Consider the following 27,161-nt stretch of genomic DNA (forward strand, 5'->3'; position numbering starts at 1 on the left):
TGAATTTTATAAGCTTTATTTAGTGACAACTTTCAAATTATTAAAAAAAAAAACCCAAACCAAAACTAGTTAATAGTTTAGTATGCCAAACATTATAAAACATTTAACATTGCTTTGTACCATCTTTTTCCCCTTCATGTTGCAAGTTGATCTACATTTTCTTTGCTTCTGTTGGCCAGATGAGCTTCAATGATCTCTGCAAACAAATTCCTCTTCAACAGCTTATAGGCAAGAGGTAGAAGCTGACCAATAACTTTGTGAAAATACTAAAGATTAAAATATAAAAAACATGCAAAGATAAAACACAAGTCTGTCAATAGCAGTTGAAAACGTTACCTGCTGAACTAAAAAACTTCCTCTTGAAATCATTTTTGGTACCCTAAGCCAGATGTGCTACTCTATTACATCTCCACTGGTGTTTAAGTGCAAGATACAAATGGAAAGAAGCTAAGCAATTCATTCACCAGTATAAGTGAAAACGGGAAAGGGAAGAATCACAATTTTATAAGCAGGACTTTTGTACCACCAAAATGTTTTAAGCAGAGCATAGTGAAGAAAATTCGGCCAAAGGTATCAAACTTGCTGCCTGCAAAAACTCTTCCATGTACCTGGGAATGCTTAACCAAATAAAAATACGACACATATAATAATTTGTGGTATTCTAAGATAATATATGAACCAATGGGATCCATTTCTATTGGGAGTTTGGCACCACTGATTTAAACAAAACCAAAGCCATGGTAGTATTTGTATAAATTGTTTTCCCTTAGATTTTCGAAAGACAAAACTAAAAAGCATTTTTGGTTTTAGAAAAACATGAAAAGACTTGCATTATATAAGGCAGAGCGAAACAAGGAGAACCAAAAGAACATTGTATACAGTAATGGCAATACTGCTTGAAGAGTAACTGAATGACTAAGCTATTCTGAATAACATGATCATTTGAATGAACTACAAAGGACTTCTAAAGGAAGCTGCTATCGACCTCCAGGGAAAGAATATTGTATGGCTTCACATATTTATATGTATCAAATGTTGGCCTTCTGTAGTGTGGACGTGGGAGACCACTTGGAACTCAAATTGGAACAAAAAATTTTCAAAGAAGACAAAATTAAGTATTATGATATAAAAAGTTTTAGTTAAATGTATTCATGAAAACAATGGATGTTGCATATAAGGCACTGAGACTACTATATGATGTAAACTGAAAAACAGGTTTAAAAGATAGGAATTTTTAAAAAAAATTTAAATTTGTATTTAATTGTTTATCTTTAATTTTTATTAATTTAGTTTTTAATAAGGCTTGCTCTCAATGCTTTATGAAAAGCAAAGCAGATAAAAGCAAAAGATTTTTAAAGACTCCAGAACACAAAACAAGGCAAGCCTGAATGATTCTTTTCAGTGCTGTCATCCTGATGCATCATTGATGCAGCAAAACCTCCCCCGGTCTGCTCTGGCAGGAGATTGAGCAACTCACCCTGCCTGGGTTACACAGCTGGCATTTGAATACAGATCCTTGTTGACTTGAAGCCTACAATTTTATCCATTTACACAATGCTTCACTCACTATGTGACACTGGGCAAGTGTCATTTCCCCTCTAGAAATTCCCTAATACTTAGCTACTGGGCCATAGAGTTTGTAACCTGCCTTAGTAGAGGGCATTCCCCATGATGAAGAAATCTTTCACATCAGTAAGGACTTAAAAAGCTCAATGAAATGAATGGGAAGCACAAGCTAATATGCTAATGAAAAGCATATAAAAATCACAAACTTCAGCAAATTTTCTAAATCTCTGGAAACTCATTTTATGGAAAAACTAACTTGGAGGCAAAATATTTTATATTAACTCCACACCTGTTACTCAAATCTACAATGCATTTGCTAGCACACAAATGAATTTGAAATAACAATATAAATCACATAACATTTCTTAAGTACTACCTGAATTGCCGCTCTACCCTGAAATACATATGCATAAATTACAAAGCTTTTAAGAAATTGATACGGTGTTGATATAGAACTCACCTGGGAGCCATTGCAAAAAAGGTCAATTCCTAGTTCAAGTCCCATTCCATAGTCACATTCATCATTAGCAAATTGAACAAAAGTCACCATTTCCTGAATGGGGGCAAATGCTTTCATTCTCTGCTCATCGCTTGAAGCCTCAACAATCATTCTGCAAATTATCTTAAGGTTAGCTGAAATGAGACCACATTTAAATAAGATTTCAATTCTTCAATCTGATTAATGAATAGGTTACAAATTTTTATAAGAAACATCTAAGCAGCAAAAAGACCCATAGAACATCTACCATTTTATCTGAAATGATATAACCTAGAATGTCAATATTTTAGTCTTCCTATTCAAACATTGTTTTTCAGTTAGGATTCTGATGAGAAGAACATGACAAAGTATTTCCCTTTTATTTTAAGTACATTTCACTGGGTTTGCTTTCAGTAGCAAAACTTTTCATAAGCCACTCCATAATATCAGGATAGAAAGCTAGCAGAAAAGAAAACCCTCTATTCAAGATAAGCAATTAATTGCAAGGCTTTTTTTAGCCATGTTTTGCTGTTTAGTCATGTCTGACTGTTTGTGACCCCATTTGGAATTCCCTTGACAAACATACTGGAGTGATTTGCCATTTTCTTGAGGCAAATAGGGTTTAAGTGTCCTGAGGCCAGACTGGAACTCAGGAAGAGGAGTCTTCCTGACTCTAGGCCTAGCACTGTATCCACTAGGCTACCTATCCACGTTAGACCATAGAAAGGGCTGAATTTTTAAAAAGCTGCCAAGCTGCCATGTACTTTTTCTGTACTCCTGTTCAGCAAAAAGGCTCTTGATGAAAAAGGTGTTCTCAAACATAAAAATAGATCCATTCCTGAAGATGAAGGGCTGAGGAAGTCAAATAAGAGAGCTGAAAAATCCAGCCCAGCCACTTCATTTTACTGATGGGGAAATTAGAGGCATTAAACAACCTGCCCAGGCTTATGGAAGCTAGCAGCAAAATGAAGGCTAAAATTGAGATTTCCTGATTCTTATTCTGGTTTTCTTTTGTGGTATAAAGGAAAGAGTTCTGAATTTGGAGTGAGCAGACCTGGGTTTGAACTTTGACTGTACTGAAATGACCCTCAGCAAGTTACTTTAACACTGAGGCCATCCATTTCCTTACCCCTAAAGTAAAGGCACTAGACCAGATACCCTCTAGAGATACCTTCCACCTTTCAAGTCAATGATCCTATTAGTTGGCATGTTTCTGAAAAGGTTTCTCAAACTACCCATTAAGTGAAAAATCTTAATATTAGAGGAAAAAAAAAAGATTCCATTCAAGTTGTATATAATATATATATAATATATATAATATATATATATAATATATAATATATATGTAATATATAATATATAATACATAATACCTAAGAACTAAGTCACATACTGAAAGAAAAAAAAAACATAGGTTAAAAAATAATGAAACTGAACACTCCCAAAACTCTGGTGTACTACTATGTGATGTGGGAGGGAAAAAAAGAGCATGAGAATTGGCTACCTGACCTGGGAATCTTTAACTTGCGGTTATACGGACTTTACCAAAAGAGGAACTCTTTTCTCCCTCTGGATATCTCAAAAAGTTCTGTTTCCTTATCTTTATTCCTACTGCTTCCTTAAAGTATCAGACAACCTTCATGGTATAGTGGAAGGATATGGATTGAAGTCACTGGTTCTTGTTGTCTGTGTGATTATGAGCAAATCCCTTCAGTTTCTTCAGGGGTAAAATGGGGATATGACAAATGGAGAACTACTTCAAATGGTATGATAGATTTATCTAACTCCTTGTAAGTGTAATTTTTGTGTCCTTTCATGTATAAAATGGGGAGGCATTTAAATGAGTCTGAAACTTTTTCTAAAACTATGAGGCAATGCCTCATATATAAGGCTCTTGCCCAAGCATTCTCTTCACCTCCCACATTTTTGGGAGGTCAGAGGTAGATCCGTTTTCCTTGGGCCCATGTAGAGGCCAGATGATATTTCATTTCCTACTTTACTAACTAAATATATTTTATAATTGTTTTTTAACCAAGTTCTAGAAGGACTGAAGTAATAACAGGTATCTATTATGACACTTTACAGTTTACAAACCATACAACCTCATGAGGTGATAATACAAGGAGGACCTTCTGGCTGTGAGCTTGTTCAAGATAATAGAACGAGCAGCAGAAGTTAGAGCTAGATCTCCAAGACCAGTATATGCTTTCCCCTACATCAACATGTCACATAATTTCAATGTTAGCACTATTTTGGAACATACTGAACAGTTTTTATCAAAGTTATAGGGATTCCTTTCAATTTGATTTTTAAAAGTCTGCTGTATTCTAAAGCACCATTTCATTACCTAAGTAGCTAAACATTTCCAGGCCCACAGTGGAAGCTGAAAAAATAAACAGGACTCATTTAAGCTTCTTTTATAACTTGCTCACCGTTACTGTCATAATAAATTCATGTAAACTGTCATGATTTTCATACCATGACTCTGCTGGTGTGACCACAGACTACCCACCACCTCCCTCAGCAACGACTGCCAGGACTGAGCAGTCTGGTGTTCAGGAGAGCAACCGGTCATCAAGATCTAGTAGTAGAAGAGGGCAGAATCTGACACACAATCCTACCTTAAGCTTCTGAATGTCTAGATATGCTCTCTCATATAAAGACATGTTTAGTCTTTATATTTAAGAAAAATTCGTCATTATCTCCTAATTACCACCCTGTATTCATTGAAGATGTAAAGGTAGGGCTGCTAAAAGGTACCTGTTGGAAGGAATCAGGGTTCTAGTTCTGATGGGAGCAGAAATCTAGAAGAAAGCAAAAAGGATGGGGTGTGTGTGTGTGTGTGTTTGTGTGTGTGTGTGTTGATGATGATGATGGAGATATTAGATCCCAAAGATAAAGATCAGATCTTTTCTAAATGACTGACAATGTTTCACACCTCTCCAAACCATTCTGTTTTTCTTTATGAAACCACTGTTACATATAAATAATGAAAAACCAGGGGGGACAAAAAACCCAACTTTTTCCTTTACTTAGACTGGAGTTCAAATCCAGCCTTGGGCACTTCCTAGCTGTGTAATCCTGGACAAGTCACTTAACCTCTGTCTGACTCAGTTTAGTACCCACCTCCCACAGTTGTTATGAGGATCAGATGAGATACCTGTAAAGCACTTATCACAGTACCTGGCAAACAGAAGGCACTTAATGTATGTTTGTTTACTCTTTCCTTCTATACACTTTTCACTTGGGATCTCCCTAGGTGAAAGGATTGCTCCACACTAATACTCTCATAAATCCTTCTTGTGTCTCATCATATTTCCCGGTGAATTCCCAAACTTTACAAATTAAAGCATTTAAACAATACACCACACACACAGACACAGACACACAGACACACACGCACATGCACATGCTCTCTCTCTCTCTCTCTCATATTACCATCTGTTTCAGGGAGGTCTCTGTATCCAACATCATTTTTATCTATTGGGACAACCAGGCCTGCACTGTGAAAAGTCTTTGTCACCACCTAGGACAAAGAGGGAGAAAAAAGGTACAAATTAACCCTGATAGAAAGAACTCAAATATTTCTGACCATGTATGACCATGGCTTCAGAAAACTAAGACTCTTGGGCAAAAGGACTATATGCAATAATTTCCTCCATACAAAGCTAGTTAAATGTCAAATGTGTGAATAATTATAAAACAGTAAGGCAACTAGTTTATTAATCAACACATTGGTCACTCGTAAATCTGTATCATGCTTTGTCTCTAACAGCCAATAAACTATCACTGGAGGGGAAGACAGTACATTTCAAGAAACATTAGGGTCAAAATATTTTTCTTCCAAGTGATATCATTATAGCCATGCCTGAAAGAATAAGAAAAAGGAAGAGAGGAAGGAAGGAAGGGAGAGAGGAAGAAAAGGAGGAAAAGAAGGGAGGGAGGGAGGGAAAGAAGGAAGGGACCAAATTATTTTTATTCGGAAAATTCAAGTTCTCAAATTGCCAAAGTGGGAAGCCTTAAGATACAATATCTCAATTACTAAATATTTCAACATTTTAAAATATACCATTCTAGCCCATAATATTCCTGTTTCATTTGATTAGCTATAGCTTCTCCAAGAATGCAGTTTGGTTCCTTCCTTATCCTATTCTCCCTATCTATAACTTCCAGGGCACTATTCCAATGTAGTCAATCCTTAAATCATCTGCTTCAATTACTTTAAATTTCTCTTAACAGAAGTTGAAGAAAAAGCAATTAAGATCTTTTACTTCTTAACTAAAAATCCACTAACATTTTTAGAGAAAGTAATATATCAAATTCTTTTTTGATGCAAATGTACAATTACATTCACCAATTTAGGTGGTGTGAGCTCATTATTCTCTTTCTATTAGTCAATAAAATACTATAATAAACTAAGCTTTCTCAACTGAAATGAACAGTAAATTTCATGTCAATTTGACGTCAAAGAATCTGCTGATTCACGAATGAATTTCCTGTTTCTGACCATTACCTCAAGTAGCATCTTTAGGCAGATTTATACTCACATTCTCTCTCTTCATTATTATGATGATGCTAAGAACAAGAGACAGCAGTAAGACCAGAAGTTTTGATAGCTCATATTGAGATTTGCCATGGTGCTCAACAAGATTTATTATTAATTATTATTAATTCCAAAACAATTCTTATTGCAAGAAACCTTACTGAAAAGAGTATGTTAGAAAAAAAGTCTGAAGATAAAATAGAGAGCTGATACACATCTTTCTTATTAGGACAGCAGCAGCTACATGTCGCTGCTATCAGAGCACCATCCTTGCAGATGAAATGTTAGGGGATAGACTGAAGTAGATTTAGGATAGTTCCAGTGAATTAGGGAGGTACAGTAATCATACAACTTACTTAGGAATAAAGTATTTTACCTTAGTAGGCCTCTACAAATAAGCTATCTAGTCACTGTGGTAAGAGACTAAATAAGATACCCTTATATTCCTAAATAGCATAAATACCCTCACCCCTGATAAGAAACTTTTCAGCAATAAGGTCTTGTATTTTCTCTAAAAACAGCAGAATCTTTCTGGTTGCCTACAGGTTAACTTCTCTCTTAAATATCAGAATGAGTTTCCTAATGAAACAACAAAGGGAGCCACAACACAGTACTATCAGCTACTTACAAAAGGGATGCTTACACAGCATGCATTATAAAAGATACAGAAAGAAAATATGCTGTAATTAATGTTACAGGAAAAGGAGGTAAGATAGTTTACAGTTATGCAACAGAAAGAGTCACTTCAGTATCATTCTTCAAAACAGAACCAATGCCTTGTGCAAACAGTAAAGAACTCCACTACTTAAGTCAGTAGTAAAACATTCAACCACACAACACTCCCTTCCAAACACAGCTCATCTTAAAAATAAAGCAGAATCCATTAGTAGAAAGTAAAAAAAAGCTTTCCCTTGCCTTCACAAAATGTTTATTGGATCAAAATAAAATTAGAAAACAAGAAGTAAAAACTACTTGGTATTTGCTCTGATGGCAGCACACATTAGAAATGACAGATAAGCATCTATCTACCTTCTAAGTTAAGGTTGCAGACAGAACACATTTAACAACCTAACAGAACCACTCACTCTTCAGTGTTTCTTTCTGGTCAATGAAGTCATCAGGCAGCTGCAGAACAGTAACAGCATCCAGCTTTCCTTAGGTTAGGGACAGGGAAGTTTCAAAAGTATTGGGGTGGGAAGAAAGCAAAAAAGTTTCTACACAGGGATTAGTTGAACAGATTTAACCCATACTTTTTTATCTCTCTGTTTCATGCTCATGCTTTTTTGTTCCAAGGAATAACCCAGCTTTTTGGCTGCTTCTGTTAGTTTTTCATCTATATCCTGCAAAAGATCAGTTTTCTTTTTATCGGTTTCTTCCTGAATTTTTTTCACCAAAAATAATCTGAAACAGAAGGGGAAGACTTCATTAATATTCTGAGTCACAAGAAAATTGTAAAACGTTTACAGGAAATTTTTCTGCTACCAAGTTCACTCCAAAGTATTGTATATTGACAGTTTAAAAGGAGGAATAAATACAATATATTCACACTATATATATTAGAGAATAAATAGGGTGATCACTGACAAACATTTCATTCAATAAATACTCATTAAGCACCTACTAAGTACAAGACACCAGAGATACAAATTGTAATGTTAAGCAGGGTGGTCTTTTTTTTTTTTTTTTTTACAGTTTTCTCTTTTAGAATGTTAAAGTAATCAAGTGCCTTTGATTAAGTCTTCCTAGGTGCTAAGCCCCAGGCCCACACCCTTTCACTAACTAGATGTGAGGCCCCAGGCCCATACCTTTTTGCTCTGAGCCCTCAGGGCCCTGAACAGGGTATAAAAACTCAGAGGTTAGCATTTTGTTTGGGGCTCTCACTCACTGGAAGAGTATTGGTGTAGAGACTCTGGGTAGCCGTTGTTAAGAGCCCCCCAGCTTTGAAGTAAACCTAGATGATGGTGCTTCTCTTTTTGGTAACTATGGGATGTCTTGATCAGACAAAACCTGTCTGCTGAATTGTGTTATTTGCTCTGTTTATAATTTCGGTTTGTATTTGCCCTTAAGTTCAGGGGGCTGATCTTTTCCCCCTGAACTAAGTGAATGATATATGTATGTTTGATTAAAGTGAAATAGTTAACCCCTTAAAGTTGCTTTCCTTAGAAAAGCAGATCAAAGAACCTGCGCTGGCAGCTCTTCTTGCTGGTCTTGTTGGGTCTTTCACCTCCCCAACAGCTGCTAGCCACATTGCTGTTACACAAAGACAAGACCAAGGTGGGGAGAAACAACATGTACACAAATGTAAATTACATGCAAAACAGTACTAAGTAATTTGGGAAAAGCCTCATAAAGGTGGTAGAAACTAAGAGGTTCCACCTTAGAGGAAGGTAGGGATTTTAAGAAGAGGAGGTGAGAAAAGAGTCCATATATGTGGGATTCCCTGTGAAAAGGTGAGGAAGAAAGAATGCTGTGTGAAGGGAAATGCTAACCAGAAGGTTTAACTAGAAATAATGGTAGAATAATGTGAAGCTAGATAAGGATGAGTTTTAGATACTAGGCTGAGGATTTTGTTTTTTAACCCTAGAGATGGTAAAAAGCTATTGAAGAGTTGGTGGTGAATGGGGGCAAGATGGGGGGAGGGGGGATGTGGAACGGGAGAGGAGGGGAATTGAAGAAAATAACATGGTTAGATTCCTGTTTCAAGAATATCAATTTGGCAACTATTATAGGATGGATTTGAGAGAGCAGAGATCACTATGGTGATAGTTCAGGTGAGAGATGATGAGGGGCTGGGGAGACAGAGTCGACAAGACCTAACAACTGGCTGAATATGGAGTATGAGGGAGAAAGGAGACAAGATTCCAAGTCTGAACCTTTTGTTCCGTCATGTATGAACAACTGACCAATATCACCTTCATAAATACAGTTTTTGAGGCTAAATGTTCTAATAATTCATTAGTTTTTCCTCACAGGACTTGCCATCTAACCCTTTCACCCCGTTGTCTCTTTTCTCTATACTTTTACTAGTTTTTTTAAAAAAATCTACTTTTAAAAAAGGGGCAGCTAGGTGGTACAGTGGATAGAGTGCCAGGCTTGAAGTCAAGAAGACTCTTCCTGACATCAAATCTGGCCCCAGACACTTACCATGTGACCCTGGGCAAATAACTTAACCCTGTTTGCCTCAGTTTCCTCAACTGCAGAATGAGCTGGAGAAGGAATTCCAGGCCCAGCGCCCTATCCATTTCACTACTTAGTTACTCCTAGGTGAATCATTTACAAATTAATAAATAGTCAAGGGGCATAAAGAGGGAGTTCTCAAGGGAAGAAATACAAGCTATCAATGACAGCAGTATGAAAAATGCTCCGAATAATTAATAACTAGAGAAATACAAATGGAAGCAATTGAGTTTCCACTGTGTATCCCTCAGATTAGAAAAGCTGACAAAAACACAAAATGACAAATGTTGGAAGGGCTTCGTGAAAAAAGGCACACTGAAATGCAATGTTGAAGCTGTGAATTGGTCCAACCATTCTGGAAGCCAATGTGGAACTATGTCCAATCAATTACTAAATTATGCATCCCTTTGACCCAGAGATACGATTACTGGGCCTAAATCCCAAAGAGAACAAATAAAGATGAGGTCTCATATGTACAAACATATTTTTAGGAGCTCTTTTTATAGTAGGGAGGAACTGGAAACTAAAGGGTGTCCATCAGTTGAGGAATGACTTAAATTAAGGTATATAAAGGTAATAAAAGACTAATAAGAAATAAAGAAGGGAACAGTTTCAGAGAAACCTGAAAGACTTGTAGGAATCGATGCAGAGTAAAGAGAATAATTTATACTATAACAATATTATAACAATGATTAACTTTTAAAGACTTAAGAATTCTGATCAAAGCAAAGGCCAACCATGATTCCAGAGTACTATGAGGTGACAGACTAAATACGCAAAATGAGACACACATTTTTCAAAACAACCAATGTGGGAATCTGTTTTCTAGACTATGCATATCTGTTAAAAAAGTTTTGTTTCTCTTTTTTTCTCCCAGTTGCAAGGTGGAGAGAAAATAAATGCTAGTTATTTGAAAAAAAATGTAATTAAAAAAAAGCTAAGATACTGATAAAATGTCAGACAGTGCATTACTTTCAGTGCATCAAATTTTTCCTTCCCTCTGTGTAACTAAAATATCTTAAAGTAAATTGCATCACTGAGAAATAGTTTGATTAAAGTATTGTTATCATTAAATTAAGTCAAAGTACATCATCCTAAGATACATGATAAAATCATAAAAACTATCTGAATAACACTTTAAAGAAATTAAATTTTACACTAAAAAATATTTTATTCTAGCTTTACTAATACTGTAACTTCAGATAGGTTTGTCTTTGGACATCTTACAGTGGCCATAAATTATATAAAGATTGAAAATTTAGCATTTCCGTTCTAATGCAAGGGGGGCAGGGTGGCCAGGGCAACAAGGAATGAAAACCCCAGTTTTCCTTCAATCAAATATTTTGTGGTAGTAAAAGAACAAACTGATTTTTAAAATTTTCTATCTTTCCCCCCCAATAATCCAAAGTAAGTAAATGAAATTACTGTGAACCACAGAACTGAGAAAAAAAGTATTAAATCTTACTTGACTGCAGCAAATACATTGTCTCCATTTTGAACAATTGTACAATTTATCTTTGCTTCATTTACACCAACATATACGGGAAGTTCATCAGGTGAGTCTCTGTTAAACACAAAAATATTGAGATGCCCATAATGTTTCTTGCAATGTCCAGGAAAAAAGGAATTCCGCTGCTAGAGCTGTCAATTCAGGTCAGTAAATTTTCCTTAAAAGGACATGGAACAAGCTGCTAGGTGCCAACATTTTACTCAATCCTGTCTCAATATATGCTGTACTGAATATGGCTATATTTTACTGACAAGTAATGTTGCAGGAAGCAAAATGTTAACTTCCAAGAAGCACAGGACTTAAGAACAAGGAATTAATTCATAATTTAACCTAAAACTGGATTAAAACCTACTTGCCAGCTCCTAACAATAGAGCCTATAGAATGAGCAATGTTGTATTCATCTCTATCCCATAAAAGGATTATGAGAAAAAGGAGCTAAAGTAGTAAAGTCCACAAGGCTGGATATACCTATTGCTGTCACTGGTTATCTTTCTCTTACCTTTCCTCAACAATTAATCCTCTTGAATCTATTGTCCTACCTGGTCTCTTGGTTAAATGGTAGCAGTTCTACTAGCTGAGGTTGACAGGATTTTCTCCAAATCAATACTACTTCCCTTTTGACTAGATACAAAAGCTTCTTTCTCTCAACCTGGATAAGAAAGTTTTCTCTCTTACCAAGGCTTCTGTAAGCCACATCGGTGGCACAGATGGAAAAAAAAGAAGTAAGATTTACAGCATACTTCTTATGGCTCTCCTGTATTTTTGGTGAGTAATTCACTGAGGATTCTCATAGTTTTCCAGAAGAAAATACAAGTACAGAGAGCATTGCAAGAGTTCACCTACCTATATTAGAGAGGAGTTACAGTGGCTAAGGTAAGAAAAATAGCCAAGAGCCCAAACTCATTACTTTAGGATAGATGTCCACTGAGCTAAAGACAATGTGTCATTCACTGAATCATAAAATTCTGTTGTTGGGAAAGAGCTTGAGTTAGTCAAAGTATATACCTACTGACAAAGGGTGAAGAGAAGCTAACTGCTTTCTGAGCAGAAGGGGGAAAACCAGGTTCCTTACCTGAAATACCCCATGTGATACTGAGTTTTGTCGTCTCCATTAACAATGGTCTGGAACTCAGGAGGATCGTAGTAAAACCTCCAGTGAAGGTTAAAATTTATGTCTGTCAATTTGTTTTCCACTTTGTATTTTCCAGAAAGGACATCAAAAGGACCAACAAGCTGGAGTCCAAGGCTTGTTAACAGTGCATCTGTAAATGAAATTAAACACACACAGGGAAAAACAGTTTCTGGCAGGAAGGCAGTATTAACAATACTTTCTATTCAATTGTGTATTTCTAAGTAATAGTCTTACAAAAATGAGAAAGTTTTCAATATGAAACAGATCTTTCTAGTGGCATATGAAGACTGTCAATTCAAGTCAGAAATTTATCAAGGAACTATTTTGTGCAAGGCACTTGTGCTAGTCTCTAAGATAAGTTGTTTACAACCACTTCCTCAATTTCTTTTCCACCATTCAAACTTCTGGTAACCCAGCTTTCACTCTCACCACTCTACTGAAACCCTACTGCTTTAAAAGGCTACCAGTGACCTCTGATTGCTACATCCAACAGCCTTTTCCTCAGTGTTCATTCCCCTTGGTCTTGTCACAAATGACATCTTTTGTCTACGCCCCTCACTGTTGAAATACCCTCCTCCCTTGGGACTCTGGGATACCTGCCATTTTGGTTCTCCTCCTACTTACTTTGCTCACATCTATTCTACTTTGAGTGTCTTCCACCTACTCTTTGTCAGTTTTCCCCCAGAACTCAAGTCCTCTCTTCTTTTTCCCTTAGAAAACTCATCTTCTCATACGGCTTTCAGCTACTCTGTGAATGATTTCTATCATTCAACCAGTAAGCATTTAGTGTCTACTATATTCTTAGGGGCTGAGGATCCATAGATAAAAGCCAATGCGGGGGAGGTACCAGAGAATGAGGGGATGGAAAGGTAATGTAAATGGGAAGATCTTTCCCATGCATTAATAGGCCCACCTGACTTAAGTCACATGGAAGCCTAAGTCACATGGGTTTGAATCACATGAAGCCTGTGGTAGGCGGAGCTTGCTGAACAGGAAGGGGTGGAGCACAGCTAAGAGGAAGCTGGTTAGAGCTGAGAGAGAGAGAGAGAGAGAGACAGAGAGAGAGGGAGGGAGGGAGGACGCAAGTAGCTAGCTGTGAGTGAGAGAAGGGAATTTTACTTGAGGTGTTCATTTGTGGGAAGGCTTGGGGATGGCAGTGCCTCCTGCATTGTTGATGTGTATAGGTTTCTTTGTTGCTATGATGGATTTGGCTTTCTGGTGTTTGAATAAATGTTTTGGTTCTGTCTTCCATATGGAGAGTGTGTTACATTTTGCGATTCAGAACTATGCCAGCATATTCACAGCCGCCATAGGCACTGTGAATATCGCACTGGCACTTCATTTTGCAACAAGGATGGGATTGCGAAATATCAGACTTCTATTTGGGGGCAGGAGGGCTTTAGAGAAAGAAATGGATATCCCAGGAGGGGAGGATTTATCTTATTCCTCCCTGGCAAGAGAACGAGCTAAAAGCACAGGGCTCGGTGAAAACTGGGAACTGAGGCTACTGAAAGGAGGACCCAGAGATTTAGAAATCTGTTTGCAAGGAATAGCAATTGAACCGGGGAAAGAACTGGCTGGGGTGTGTAGGAGAGGCTGGGCTTTGCTAACAAGTTATCGTCTTATGTGTAAAAGCAGAGACAAGCTGCTGGAGGAGAAAGCTCAGATGGAAAAAGAGTTGGCTGGTTTGCATGAGAATATTTCTGTGCCCCAGCGTTCGGGCTCTCCTTTAGAAGAGCAAGCTGGAGGGTCTCAGGTGGTAGAAGAACAAGCTACTACTGTTCATTTGGCTAAAAAGAAGCAAAAAACAAAAAGAACGTGCATGAAGCCCTTGCAGAGGCTCGATCTAGTTGGCGCCCCACACCTACCAGGAGGATGCATGGGAGGAAAATGAAACAAAGTTAAACGAGGAGGAGGCTTCTAATGCAGAAGTTCCTCCAATACTAAGAAGAAAGCAGGAGAACCAGGGGTGTCACACAGTGTTCAGGGAGATAGAGGATTTTACTCAGCAGGAGGTCACAGATATCTTGAGTCAATTCACCCAAAAAAATGGGAGAATCGGTAGTGTCCTAGATGGTGAGAAGGGATGAAGGGGCCAGAGCAGTAGGGATAGATAACATAGATTACTTGAAATTCACAGGTATTAGTCAGAATCCTTATGTATAGCAAGCTTTTAGGGATTACCATATGCAAGGAGGTAACAATGCAACTAATCTGTTAGCTTTAGCTGCAGCAGGACAGGGCAGACGGTATCCTACTGACTTGTGGCCTAGTGGAGATAGACCCTGGTATTAGCTTAGGGACGGTATGAGAAAGTTAAAGAAATAGGGACTGTATGACAAAGTTAAAGGAAGAGGTAATGAAGACAGCAATTATGATAGGAGATGCCGAGGCTTATCACAGTACCCTCTTAGCAGTTTCTCATAGAAATATAATAGTGAAGATGGCTCCTCCAGCTTACAAGTACCTAATTCTGACTCTACGAATTGGGGAAATAGGACACCCTCTTTTGGAGGTGCTGGATAAGATTTCACAGTTAAGTGACTTAGGGGAATGGGGAAAAGATAAGTTTCCTCAAGAGAGAAGAGTAAATAGCTAGTGGTTCAATGTCAGAATAGATTAACAAGGAAAGAATTGTTCACTCCTCTATTGAGAGCAGGGGTAGATTTTGGAAGACTAGATGGTATTCCAACTAATGAGTTATATAAGATATATCAAGAAAAGAGGCTTAATTTTAGACTGGATAGAAAAGTAAGAACTGCCCCTATAGATCCTCCTGAATCATTGTGTCCAAGTCTATCACACCTTCAGGGGGACTAGGAAACTGGTCAAACCCTAGTCAGATTAAATATACAGACAAGATTACAGACCCTGTATCAATTTGACCATATATTGGAAAAATGAATCAAATACTATAACTAGGGCATTAATAGATACTGGGGCAAAGGCTTCCCTTATATATGGAAACCCTGTAAGTTTAAACATGGAACTTCTAGTACTGTAACAGGACTGGGAGGGGCTGAAATATCAGCCAGACAAGTCAACCTAACAATGAAAATTGGACAATTACCTAAGAAAGACTATACTGTGGTAATTGTACCAATTCCTGAATACATTATTGGAATAGATATATTGAGGAGTATGACTCTAAATTTACCTGAGGGGAGATACCAATTTGCAGTAAGGAAGATAGGAATTAATACAGTTTTAGTGGGAAAAATAAAAATGGACCCAATCACTTTACCTGAACCTTCTGAAGTAATTACTTTAAAGCCATATCATGTGCCAGGTGGGCAAGATGAAATTACCAGTACCATAAAGGAATATGTTGAGGCAGGAGTGTTAGTCTCTACAACCACTCTGTGGAATAATCCTGTCTGGCAAGTTTGAAAGTTAGATGGGACATAGAGAATGATAGTAGATTACAGACAATTGAATAAGGTGACTCCCCCCTTGTATGCTGCTGTTCCAGATACCGTTACATTAATAGAAAGGATCCAGAAATACAATGGGACTTGGTATGCAGTTATTGATTTAACCAATGCTTTCTTTACTATGCCAATATATTCTAAACAATGGGACCAGTTTGCTTTCACTTGGCAGATCAGGAAAGAAGTGATGTGGAAGATAATGCTTGAGCTGAATTTTGAAGGGAAGACTTTAAAAAACAGCGATGGGAAGGAAGTGTACTCCATGCAGAATGATGTCTCCTTATGTGCCCTTTACAGCCATAGTGGTCATGGAAGGATAGGCAAAAGTAAACTCAGCTTGGATAGGGAAGGAGCTTAACTTGCTTTCATTTGAGAGACAATGGGTTCTCTATCAGTAACCTCTCTGCCTAAAGATGAGGGCAGACTACAGATCAGAGGCCAGATTATATATTCATCTCCCTCTCTTTAGTCTAGATCATGTTGTCCTTGGTTCTTTATTCCAAGGCAGCAAGTGGTTACATCTTGTTCCCTTAAGTATTCACAAGCTTATCCCTAAACTTTATGGTTGGAGAAGAAATTGGGACAGAAAAACAGATTAGTTCTTCCCTTTCCTGGGGATCCATAAAAGAAATTACTCTTTAGTTTGCCAGGAGTTTCAAGTAAAGGGACAGTTAAAAACATAGTATATTTGTTAGAATAAAAGGTAAATATGCTCAAATGACTTTGTGATCCCACTAACGTGGCTGCTCCTTGCAATGATGCAATAAATGGATTCATCGTTGCCTGCCCATTCGGCAGGACTCTTGATAATGCCTTCCCTCCATTAAGTTCACCCCAAGGGGTCCACCTAAAATGCTGTAGTCTTCCGCATATTCTCCTAATACTGTGAAAATAAATGAGCAGGGGGGATGCCTCTTGCACAGCTCATTTTCTTTTTTTTGTCAGTTATTTCTTAGATGATAGTTTTTACTCTGATTCTTCTTTGAAGAATCTTTGAAGCCTGTTCACACCCAGTGGATGTATTTCTCCTCTGCAGCCCAACTATCTTTGGAAATCATAGTTTTCCAGTTGTATAACTTAGTCATTAGTAGAACATATATCACTGGTAAAATAGTGGTATTAAAAGATAAATCTTTCAGGGAGAAGTTGGGGTCATTAAAGAGCACCGCAATTTCCCACAGGCAATCCAGCTTGTTTTCCTCTTTCTCCTGCTTAATTCTGGGCCCAACTCACTGTCTACTTTTTGTTTCTAAGATAAACATACTGAAGGACAACTGCTGTATGTTGTTCATTTAACTGAATGCCACAGACCAGACAATAGGCATTCTTTATCCACTTGGTAGTTAGGCCAAACTTTGAGTTATGAATTCTTTGTCCAAGAAGTTTTAAAGTATGGATCCTAAGCCAAACAACAAATGAAATCTGCAATGAGAACTAGCTGGAGGACCTCACCATCTATGAGGAATCTTCCTTCAACTTTGACTTTGTGCTAGATCTTTATAACAAGAATATATCTCTCTTTTTTGCTGCCTCATCTGACAGCAATGCTCAGAAGGCCATACACGGTTCTATTTTCAAGAAATTTTGCATAATTTTGAATAACTCATGGGAGCCTTTAAAACAATATTTTGTTCTACAAAATCAAAACAACAAACAATAAACACACTTTATATCCTCTTTTAGTCAACTATGTGATGGTAAAGATATTGTCTATCACAAAACATTGCTTGTGAAAGTCTGTATGTTCCTAACAATACCTGCATCAAGGATATACTTGATGCACGTGTATATTAGTCACATTTTATAAAGAACAGAAAGCAGGTATACAGACCAGTTACTGTTACAATAAAAAGCATAAAAGTGTAAAGCACATATTAAAGCAAAATGGGAAGGGAAGAGGAATAAACATTTATATAGTGCTTACTATGTACTGTGCTAAGCATTTTGCAAATATTATTTCATTTGATCTTCATAACAACTCTGAAGGTAGGTTTTATCCAATTCTGAAGGTGACAAAAACAAATTTCAAAACTGTACAGCACTCATTCATGTAGCTATTAAATAAAGCAACATGTATGGATGAGTCTTTATAAAGTTACTAGAAATTGTAAACAAAGTAAGTCAAAGAAAATATTTGTTAACAGAACATTATATGGAAAAAATGTTTTGATTCAAACGGCATAACTGTCATAAATGAAGAACGTTCTATAGCCACCAAAAGTTTATCTCCTTCCGCTTAATCCTGAATACAGCCAAATTGATTTTCCTAAATCACAGCTTTTATCATGTCACTTCACTTTTCAAAAAAGTCTTCAATGATTTTCCATTGCCTTCAGGATACAGTTCACTTCCTAAGTCTGTCATCTAAGGACATCCATCATCTAACCCCACCCTATCTCCCCAACTTTCTCTTCCACTGCTTCCCTATATTAACACTTCTGCTCTAGCCAAGCTGATATTTTTTTAATCTTCTTGTCTTTTCCAGGCAGAGACAAAAATTTGTCTAAATGGGAAGTATGTTTTATATAAAAAATTCATTTAAAAAGCACATCTAAAGTTTTCAGAAGCTTTACATGATGAAAACTATTTTCCAGCATGAAGATATTTATCAGTCCTTTGCCTCCAATGATCATTAAAAATAAAAAAATTGACATCGACCTATACGAAATTGACCATAATTTTTAAGCACATTTATATATTTTGTTTATAGTTCCCCTTAGTGGTGTCTATAAAAGAACTTTTGAGGCTTCTTACCAGCTGGTTTTTCAGGATCAAGTTCTTCACAGAACTTCCAAAAGTGATAGAAATCTTCAGGCATTGAGAGCTTATAGAGATTTTCCACTTCTTGTCGAAGACCATCAGAGACATCTGCCCGGGTAGATCCTTTCTTCATGTATTTTGATTTTTTATACTGCAAATTGGCATAAAAATTATATGATTGTTAGGCAATAATTAGAACTTTCACTAAACACCAAAGTTTTCCATCCCTTTTTTCTTTGCAAACACAGTGGGTTTGGGATGTACTTTTTAAGAGTAAAATTTCAACCTTTTGGGGGCATGGGAGTGAGCAGGAGAGTGACTGTATCAGCTAATGGAAAATGAAAGGGAAGCGGAGTCAATCTGTGAAAGATATATGCTTTATTAAGAGAACAGAAAACAGTAACATAGAAGTAAGAAGAAAAAGAAAGAAAAGAGAAAAGCAAGAAAAAAGTAAAGAGAAGAAAGGAGGGGCCCCCTGATTTGTTTAGTTAAGTAGTATGTTACAAAGGGTTTTATGTGAATAGATTTCATATTAATCATGGCTCAGGGCTGCTGCTGAGGAGGGTGACACAAGTCACCAAGGCAGCAGAAGTTTTTCTTCTGGGTCTATTTCCTTTCTTCCTCTATTTTCCTTCTGGCCCTATCTCTGAGGCAGTCATTCACAACTACCTCCTAGCTACTGTCCTATGCCTACGAGAAAAAAAAATAAGTACAGAGATGAGCACATATGCATTACTGGAGAGTGGGAGGAAGAGATATGATAGAAGAAGAGAAAGAAAGGTAGAGAAAAGACTGCAAAACCAAATTGCTTTACCTGGTGTCTGTGAACTTAAAAAGATATTGTGATAGTTGAAACTCAATATAATTAATTTCCTTTATACCTCTATTTAATTTTATGCATTTAAAAATATTATTCTGAGAAGGAAAACCTGTAGGTTTTGCTAGACTGCCAAAGAGGTCACGATACAAAAAAGGTTAATAATATCTTCCATAAAAGAAACTTACCTGATTGTATCAGTAACAGTTTTCTTTTACAGATAAAGACCATGCATACCTACCCCTTCACATCTTTTGCATGAACAAAAGTAATGTAGCTAGGATAAAAAGGGAAGTGATTAATTGGGGGAAAAAATCTTTTAGATAAGGGTCTGATATCCAAGATGTATAGACAAATAACAAAAACATATAAGACCAAGAGCTGAACCCCAATAGATAAATGGTCAAAGAATTATTCTCAAAAGAATTACAAGAATTAACTACCATTTAAAATAATGTCCAAATCACTGATGAGAGAAACACAAATCAAAACAACCTCAAGGTTTCCCTTCCCACTCAGCAAACTGGCAAAGATGGCAAAAGATATGAATTTTAAATATCAACGGAGTTGAGGAAAAATGGGCATGCTAATGTATTGTTGGTGGAGCTATAAATTAGTCCAACCATTTTAGAGAGCAGTTTGAAAATATATGACTATAGTGAATACCTTATGACCCAGAGATTCCACTGATGGCAAATGGCCCAAAGAAGTAAATAAAAAGAAAGACCTTGAATATACCAAAATATTTTTAGCAGTACTCTTTGTGCAAGGAATTGCAAACAAAGTAGCTGGCCACTGATGGGAATGGCTAAACAAATTGCAGCACATAAATATAATGGGATATTAATTAACTGTAATTTTATTCCTGGTGCTTCTTAGTATACTTCCAAGTATATCTTAAGTGCTTCAAAAAATGCATTATCTAATTTAACCAAAGAAACAATAAGCTAAATAATGAATAACTGGAAAGATACGAATTAATGCAAAGTGAAGTAGGCAAACTCTTTCCCATTAGAAGGTAAACTCCTTGAGGGCAGGGGCTGTTTTTGCCTTTCACTGTAATCCTAATGCTTAGCACACAGCCTACCATGTAAATTCTTAATACTTGTTAACTAAACAGTAAAGCAACATACACTGTGACTACAACAAAGTAAGTGGGAAGAACAACAACACAATTGAACATTAATGCTGAACAAGGTAAGTTTGAGATGTCTATGGAATATTCAGGCGGAGACTTAAGATTAGAAGTCAGAAGAAAGGTTAGGGTTAGATATGAGAATCACTTGCTAGAGATGATAACTGAATCCACAGAAGCTAATGAGATCAGCAAGTGAAATAATATAGAGGGTAGAGAGAAGAGGGCTCAGGATAGAGTCTAAAGAACACTCACAGTTAGGGGAGTGGCCTGGAGGAAGATTCCGGAAAGAAGACTGAGGAGAGGTCAGACAGGTAGGAGAACCAGGAGAGAGCAAACTTGGAGAAGCAAATATTAAGGAGAAAGAGTGATCCATAGCACCAGAGGTTGTGTGGACAGGTTGAGAAGAATGAGGACTGAGAAAAAGCCACATTAGGAAGTTTTTCTTTCTATCAAGTCTAAATATGTCTTACTGCAACTTCCATTCTACTCTTCCTAGCTCTGTGTTCTGGAGCCAATTTCTCTTCCAAAGGGAAGAAGTTAGAGAAGGCATATTTGGACTCAACAAAAGTAAACCAAAAAAAAAACCAACTTTCTGAAGGGCTATCTTCAGAAGATTCTCCCTCACCAGGGACTTCTCCATCGGGAATTTTTCAATCAAGGATGGATGAACTCTTGTCAAGGATGTTCTAAGTAGAAATCATTCTTGGTCAGGTACAAGTAGAAGTAAATGACCTCAGAGATCAAGACCCTCTCCAAACCCCAATGGTTTGAGAGTCTAGATTCTAAGATGTCATGGTGGGAAGCTCTCAATCTCCTTGAGAGCAAGTACAGTTTTCTGTCACTATATCACCAGAGCGTATGGCACATCTATGAAGCACTAAAGACACGCTAGACATTGAGCCAGGCACTCAAGACACAAAGACCAAAGAGGGACCCTACCGCACAAAAAAGCTTACATTCCATTAGGAGAAGCAACAGGAACACTTACAAGTACAAAATACCCATAAAGTAAATACAGAGACACTAGTAGCTGGGGAAGATGAGGAAAGAGGCGAGTCTTGAGCTGAGCTTGAAGAAGGCTGGGGATGTTAAAGGGCGGAGGTGAGGAAGGAGTGTACAAAAGCCTAGGAAATAGCCGGCAGACCTGTTTTAGCTATACCACAGCGTAAGTAATGGGGAATACGATTGGAAGAAGCCTGGAAAACGAGGTGAACCCGGGCAGTGAAGGGCTTTAAACACCAAACTTGGTTTTATCTTGGGGCAGAGGGGTGACACGGCCAGATCGGCGCTTCTGGAAGACTTCTGACAGCCATGCGGAGTACGACCGGAGAGGCCTGAAAACACACTAATAAATGTTGGTTTACTGAATTAACTTCTATCCCTCCCTTGGCTGTCCTTGAAAACCCAACGGAGACTCAGGCACAAATCACAGGATCTTCAATGTAGGGCTCAGGAGCCGCCTCACCCGTCCTTCTTATGACCGAGGAGGGAGCGGAGCTTCAGAGAAGTGAAGGGACTCAAGGACAACAGTAACTTAATAAACACGTGCCAGGCGCTAAGGGAAGCGCTTGGCCATTACTATCTCACGTGATCCTCCCAACAGCCCCGGAAGGTCGGCGCCGTTATTATTCTATTATGCGGCTGGGAAAAGAGTCCCTTGCCCCGGGTCAAACTGTGGCAAGGCCCTGGGCCAGGAACGTCTCAGCCCTTTCCGTCTCGCCGCGCCACCTAGCGGTCGATTTGTGGCCAGAAGGGCCCCTGGAGGCCGTGGCAAACCCCTCGTTTCATAGACGGCGGAGTGGAAGCGACTCAGCCACCGCCGCACGGCCAGGCCGGGGCTGAAGCCCGACAGGAATAATAACAACATCCGAGCTTTACGATCCCGGGAGAGGCTACTATCATCCCCACCTTGAGAGGGGAAAACCGAGACAAACAGAGGTCAGGCGACTTGCCCAGGGTCTCACAGCTAGCGAGCGCCTGGGGCCGATCGGGGCTCAGGTCCTCTCGACTCCCGGCAGTACGCTGAGCACGTTCGCAATTTTTATCTCATTTGATTTTCACAATTGGTCCCCATTTTACAGCTGAGGAAACCGGGGCAAACAGCGATGAAACGACTTGCCCAGGGTCACTAATAAGTGTCTGAGGCTGCATCTGAACTCGGTACTTCGTGACGCTGGGCCGGCGCTCTGCGCACTAAGGCGCCCCCTAACGGGCCCGAAGGATGCCTAACACACGGGATCCTCGTCATCCTAAAGGTGAGGAAACCGAGACCAAGAGAGGGGAGGTGATCTGCCCCGAGCCCCTCATCCAGCGACCGGACAGAAGACACTCCCACACCCCGCGGCCAGGGGCCGGGCAGCTCCGCGCCTCGCCCGGGTGGAGAGGTGGGGGTGGGGCGGGGAGAAGAGATCCAGGGTTTTGGCGGCAGCATGTAAGTGCCGGTCCTCGTGGGAGGCCGCGGCCCGTTCGGGCGCTGGAACCCCCGAGCTCCCCTCAGGCCTCACGTCTCCCCGCGCCTACCTGAGATCCGGCCCCATCTCCGGCCTTGCGTTTCCTGCGGCCTCTCATCCTGTCAGCGCCCGAAAAAGCAACGGCCTCACAGCAGGTTTGCAACCGCTCCTGCTCTAAGCGCCTGCGCCAAATGTTTCCGAGGTCAAGAGCCGAACTCTCCAACCAATCGGGAGCCGGCTTTAATGGCCTCTTTTTCCACAAACTCCTTCCACTTGCCATATAAGGGAAAGGCCCCGCCCACTCCATGGTTTCCATGGTGTTAACGGAAGCCCCCACCACCTATCGGGTCACTGAGAGGGCAACATAACCCCGCCCCCGAGGGCTGCTGTGGCCCCGCCTACTAACATGTGTTCTGAGCCCAGGAAGAAAGGCCCTGCCCATGCCAGCGTTCCACAGAAGGTGGAAGAACGTGGCTCTGGGGCTTCTGCTTCAGTCAGACATTGAATAAACGTTCATTAGGCACCTCCTTTGTGATAGGCACTGTGCTAAGCTCTGGGGAATCAGAGAAACTTGCATTTTTAAATTTAAAAGTTTACAGTGAATAAAAATTGAATTATTTGTCCTTCCTGGCACCCCAACGACAGCTATGTGGTCCAGTGAATAGAGCTCTGGGCCTGGAGTCAGCAAGACCCGAGTTCAAATCCAGCCTCTAATACTTACTAGCTGTATGACCCTGGCCAAGTCACTTAAACCCTGTTTGCTTCAGTTTCGTCATCTGTAAAATAAGCTGGAGAAGGAAATGGCAGACTACTCCAGGATCTTGGCCAAGAAAACCTGGACCCCTCCATCAATGAAAACCAGGTCAAACCCAAAACAAAAGCAAAAAAAAAAAAAAGCTTCCAAACAAAAAACAAATGCTTGTGACCAATACACTTTTGACAAAACAGACTCCTATGTCAACCATATGTATCGGAGTTCTTATTGCTTTCAAAGGTGTTTGATTTTATAGTATTGTTTTTGTATGAATTGTTCTACTTCTGTTCACTTCACTACATCAATTTTTAAAAAAAAGTCTTCCTAGGCTCCTCTGAAACCATCGCTTTCTTCATTTTTTATGGAATAATAATTTTCCATTCTGTTCATGTACCATAATTTGTTCAGCCATCACCCAATTAATAGCTAAGAATAACAGTATAGATGGATATGCGGGTATGTATAGGTGTATATGCATGTATCACACTGAGGTTCCTAAAGGACTTTACAAATACCTCATTTTGCCCTCCTAGCTACCGTGGGAGATAAGTGTTACTTACTATTATCCCCATTTTACATGACGAAATTCAAGCAGAGGTTAAATGACTTGTACAGGGTTCCAGCTAGTAAATGTCTGAGCTCAGGTCTTCCGGTATCCAGGTCTAAAACTCGAGTCATTTTGCCCCCAGCTGCCACTAGTAAGTATCAAAAGCCAGAGGGCACCCAGTTCATTCCAACTTCAAGCCCTGCTTTCTATCTAATACACCAGGCTGTAGCCTGCATGTGCATGTGTGTGTACATGCAAAAGAAGATATCCAAAGGGTTATCCTACAAAATTCTAATAGATTAAAATCTAGGCATACCCTTAAATCAACAGAATCTTGGGCAGAGTTAGGCTGGTGCCTTTGACTCATTTTTGTCGTTTTCAGTCACGTCCATCCCTTTGTGGGGGGTCCATCATTTGGGCTTGGCAAGGATACTGGAGCAATCTCCAGCCCATTGTACAGATAAGAAACGGAGGCAAACGGGGTTAAGTGACTTAGTGGCTTACATGGCCATGGTGGTGCAATCAGCGTATGTGGAATTGGAGATTTGAACCCAGGTCTTCCTGACTCCGAGTCACTGGTACGCTACCCGCTTCTCCGTTCAGTGAGGCTGGTGACCTTGCACCACCCTCCCTCCCTCACATCAAAATCTCCCTGATGTCATGGCCTTCTTCAAGAACGAAGGACAAACACACCAACACACCAATGCAATGCTATTTTGAATGACAAATGTTAATAACTAACTTTATAGAGTGCCATAAGGTTGGTGAGACATTATCTCATTTGGTTCTCACAACAATCACTCCAGTCATCATCATTCCCATTTTATTGACGAGAAAACAAGTTCAGAGACACTAAGTGACTTGCCCACAGTTGCATAGCTTGTAGAGATTGGAAATTTAAATTTAGTTTAGTTTAAAATTAAATTTAAGGGGCAGCTAGGTGGTGCACCGGCCCTGAAGTCAGGAGGACCTGCGTTCAAACCTGGCCTCAGATACTTGACACATTCACTAGCTGTGTGACCTTGGGCAAGTCACTTAACCATAATTGCCCTGCCTTCCCCCCTCCAAAAATTTAAAAAAAAATTAAATTTAACATTAAAACCCAATGTTTCCCGATGCCAGGTGATGCCAAGCCTCAAGGCCACATGCTCCCCACTCCTGGACCTATACTACCCCTATACCTCAAAAAAACTAGGAAACAGACTTGGGAGAGTTGGAAAGTTCTGTAAGAGACGGATAGAACATGTTATCTATGTGATATTAAAGACTAGCCTTGAAATCGAAAACTAATTAGATTAGTAATTATTTCCAACTTTCTTGGAGGCTGTGACTGACCGTAGATATTATGACTAGCTTCTTAAATCATCATATCAGCATCATCCATGAGTCCTGTTGGATAGTAAAACATGAGCAAGAAAAATTCCAGTACTTTATGTGTCCAGCTCCAGACAAAAATCTGGAGTTCAACCATAACAGCCGACTAGCTCGGCAAGCATCAGTCGGGAATTGGAGACAAGTATCAGGGTCCCTGCCCAGTCCAAGGAGGATGGTAGCAGAGATGAGGAGGAGACTGTCTTACAGCTGGTCAGAGAGTTCCCCTGGCCTCCCTCATTCAGCCAGACAAGGTACACCAGCTGCCTTGGGATAAAGATAGTGAAGCAGAGGACCCCTTCAATCCAACAACAAGAGGCAGCTGCAAAGAGACTCAGCTGCCCACTCCTACGCACAGCATCAGAAGGATTGCTAAAGGTCATGGCCGCTGCTGCCTCCTCCCTCCCTTTCCCGGCATAGACCGCAATCACAAATAATTGGTGTTGTTCTTCTGTATTTTTGGTCAGGTTCTATTCTTTGTGACCCCATTTGGGGTTTTCTTGGCAAAGATACTGGAATGGTTTGCCATTTCCTTCTCCAGCTCATTTTACAGATGAGAAAACTGAGGCAAACAGGGTGAAGTGACTTGCCCAGCATCACACAGCTAATAAGTCCGAGGCCAGATTTGAACTCATGAAGATGAGTCATGCTGACTCCAGACCCAGCACTCTATCCACTATACCACCTAGCTACCCAATCACAATCTGTAATTCCCAGAAGTAAAGAAATATCACACAGGAAACAGTCTAACTGTCCAAAAATAAGGGAATGATTAAATAAATTTTTGGAACCTTAATGTAATGGAATACTATGACATAATTAAGACCAACTAGTAGGAGGATTACAAAGAAATACAAGCACAATATAAGAAGGTGGAAAAGAAAGGAAAGTTTAGGAAAAAATTACTTTTATACTTGTGGCTACCATTTGTACATAACTCATCACTAAAAGGACTTGGCACTTTGATATACTGGTAAACCCCTTGGTGGTCTCCAGGGAGTGATGTTATATCAGTTAAAATGAAGGAAAAAACAGCTTCCTACTCACTCTATTCCTTTTTTAAAATAGTATTTTACTTCTTCCTATTACATGCAAAGACAATTTTTAACATTTAAAAAAAATTTTGAATTCCAAATTTTCTCCCTATCTTCCTCCTCCACCTCCCCCCTCCCTAAGATGACAAGCAATCTGATATAGACTATATATGTGCAATCATGTAAAGATATTTCCATATGTCATACTGTGAAAGAAGAAACACCAAAAGAAAAAAAAACCCATGAAAAAAATAAAGTGAAAATAGAATGTCTCAATCTGCACTCAGACTCCATAAGTTCCTTCTCTGGATATGAACATTTTTCATTATGCTGCTCACTCTATTCCTTTGACTTTCCTGGAAGCAAGTTGGTGCTCTGTGTCACTAGACTTCTTGTGATACAATAGAAGGATAGACATCACTCTTTCCTCCTTACACTGAGGTTGCTTCCCC

At 39.1% G+C, this 27,161-nt stretch overlaps 1 protein-coding gene across 1 annotated transcript; it reads right to left on the reverse strand.

Annotated features, from left to right (window-relative positions):
- On the reverse strand, positions 1–23,206 carry LOC118853495 (histone PARylation factor 1). Its single transcript, XM_036763614.1, has 8 exons — positions 23,074–23,206; positions 18,593–18,749; positions 12,348–12,537; positions 11,230–11,328; positions 7,838–7,988; positions 5,483–5,570; positions 2,027–2,199; positions 1–266 (listed from the first exon to the last, which is right to left on the reverse strand). Exons 1-8 carry the CDS (start codon positions 23,119–23,121, stop codon positions 135–137), a joined length of 1,038 nt encoding a protein of 345 aa, XP_036619509.1. The 5' UTR covers positions 23,122–23,206; the 3' UTR covers positions 1–134.
- Between the last annotated feature and the right edge of the window lie 3,955 nt (positions 23,207–27,161).

Source organism: Trichosurus vulpecula, chromosome 6 (assembly GCF_011100635.1).
Source record: "Trichosurus vulpecula isolate mTriVul1 chromosome 6, mTriVul1.pri, whole genome shotgun sequence".
In the NCBI taxonomy this organism is placed as follows: Eukaryota; Metazoa; Chordata; class Mammalia; order Diprotodontia; family Phalangeridae; genus Trichosurus; species Trichosurus vulpecula.

Excerpts from the sequence above, each read along its gene's own strand:
- LOC118853495 (XM_036763614.1), bottom strand. The coding sequence starts at position 23,121 with ATGAGAGGCCGCAGGAAACGCAAGGCCGGAGATGGGGCCGGATCTCAG. Across the intron at positions 18,750-23,073 it reads GAGATGGGGCCGGATCTCAG|TATAAAAAATCAAAATACAT; the intron begins GTAGGCGCGGGG and ends GCCAATTTGCAG. Across the intron at positions 12,538-18,592 it reads TGATCCTGAAAAACCAGCTG|ATGCACTGTTAACAAGCCTT; the intron begins GTAAGAAGCCTC and ends TTTCATTTACAG.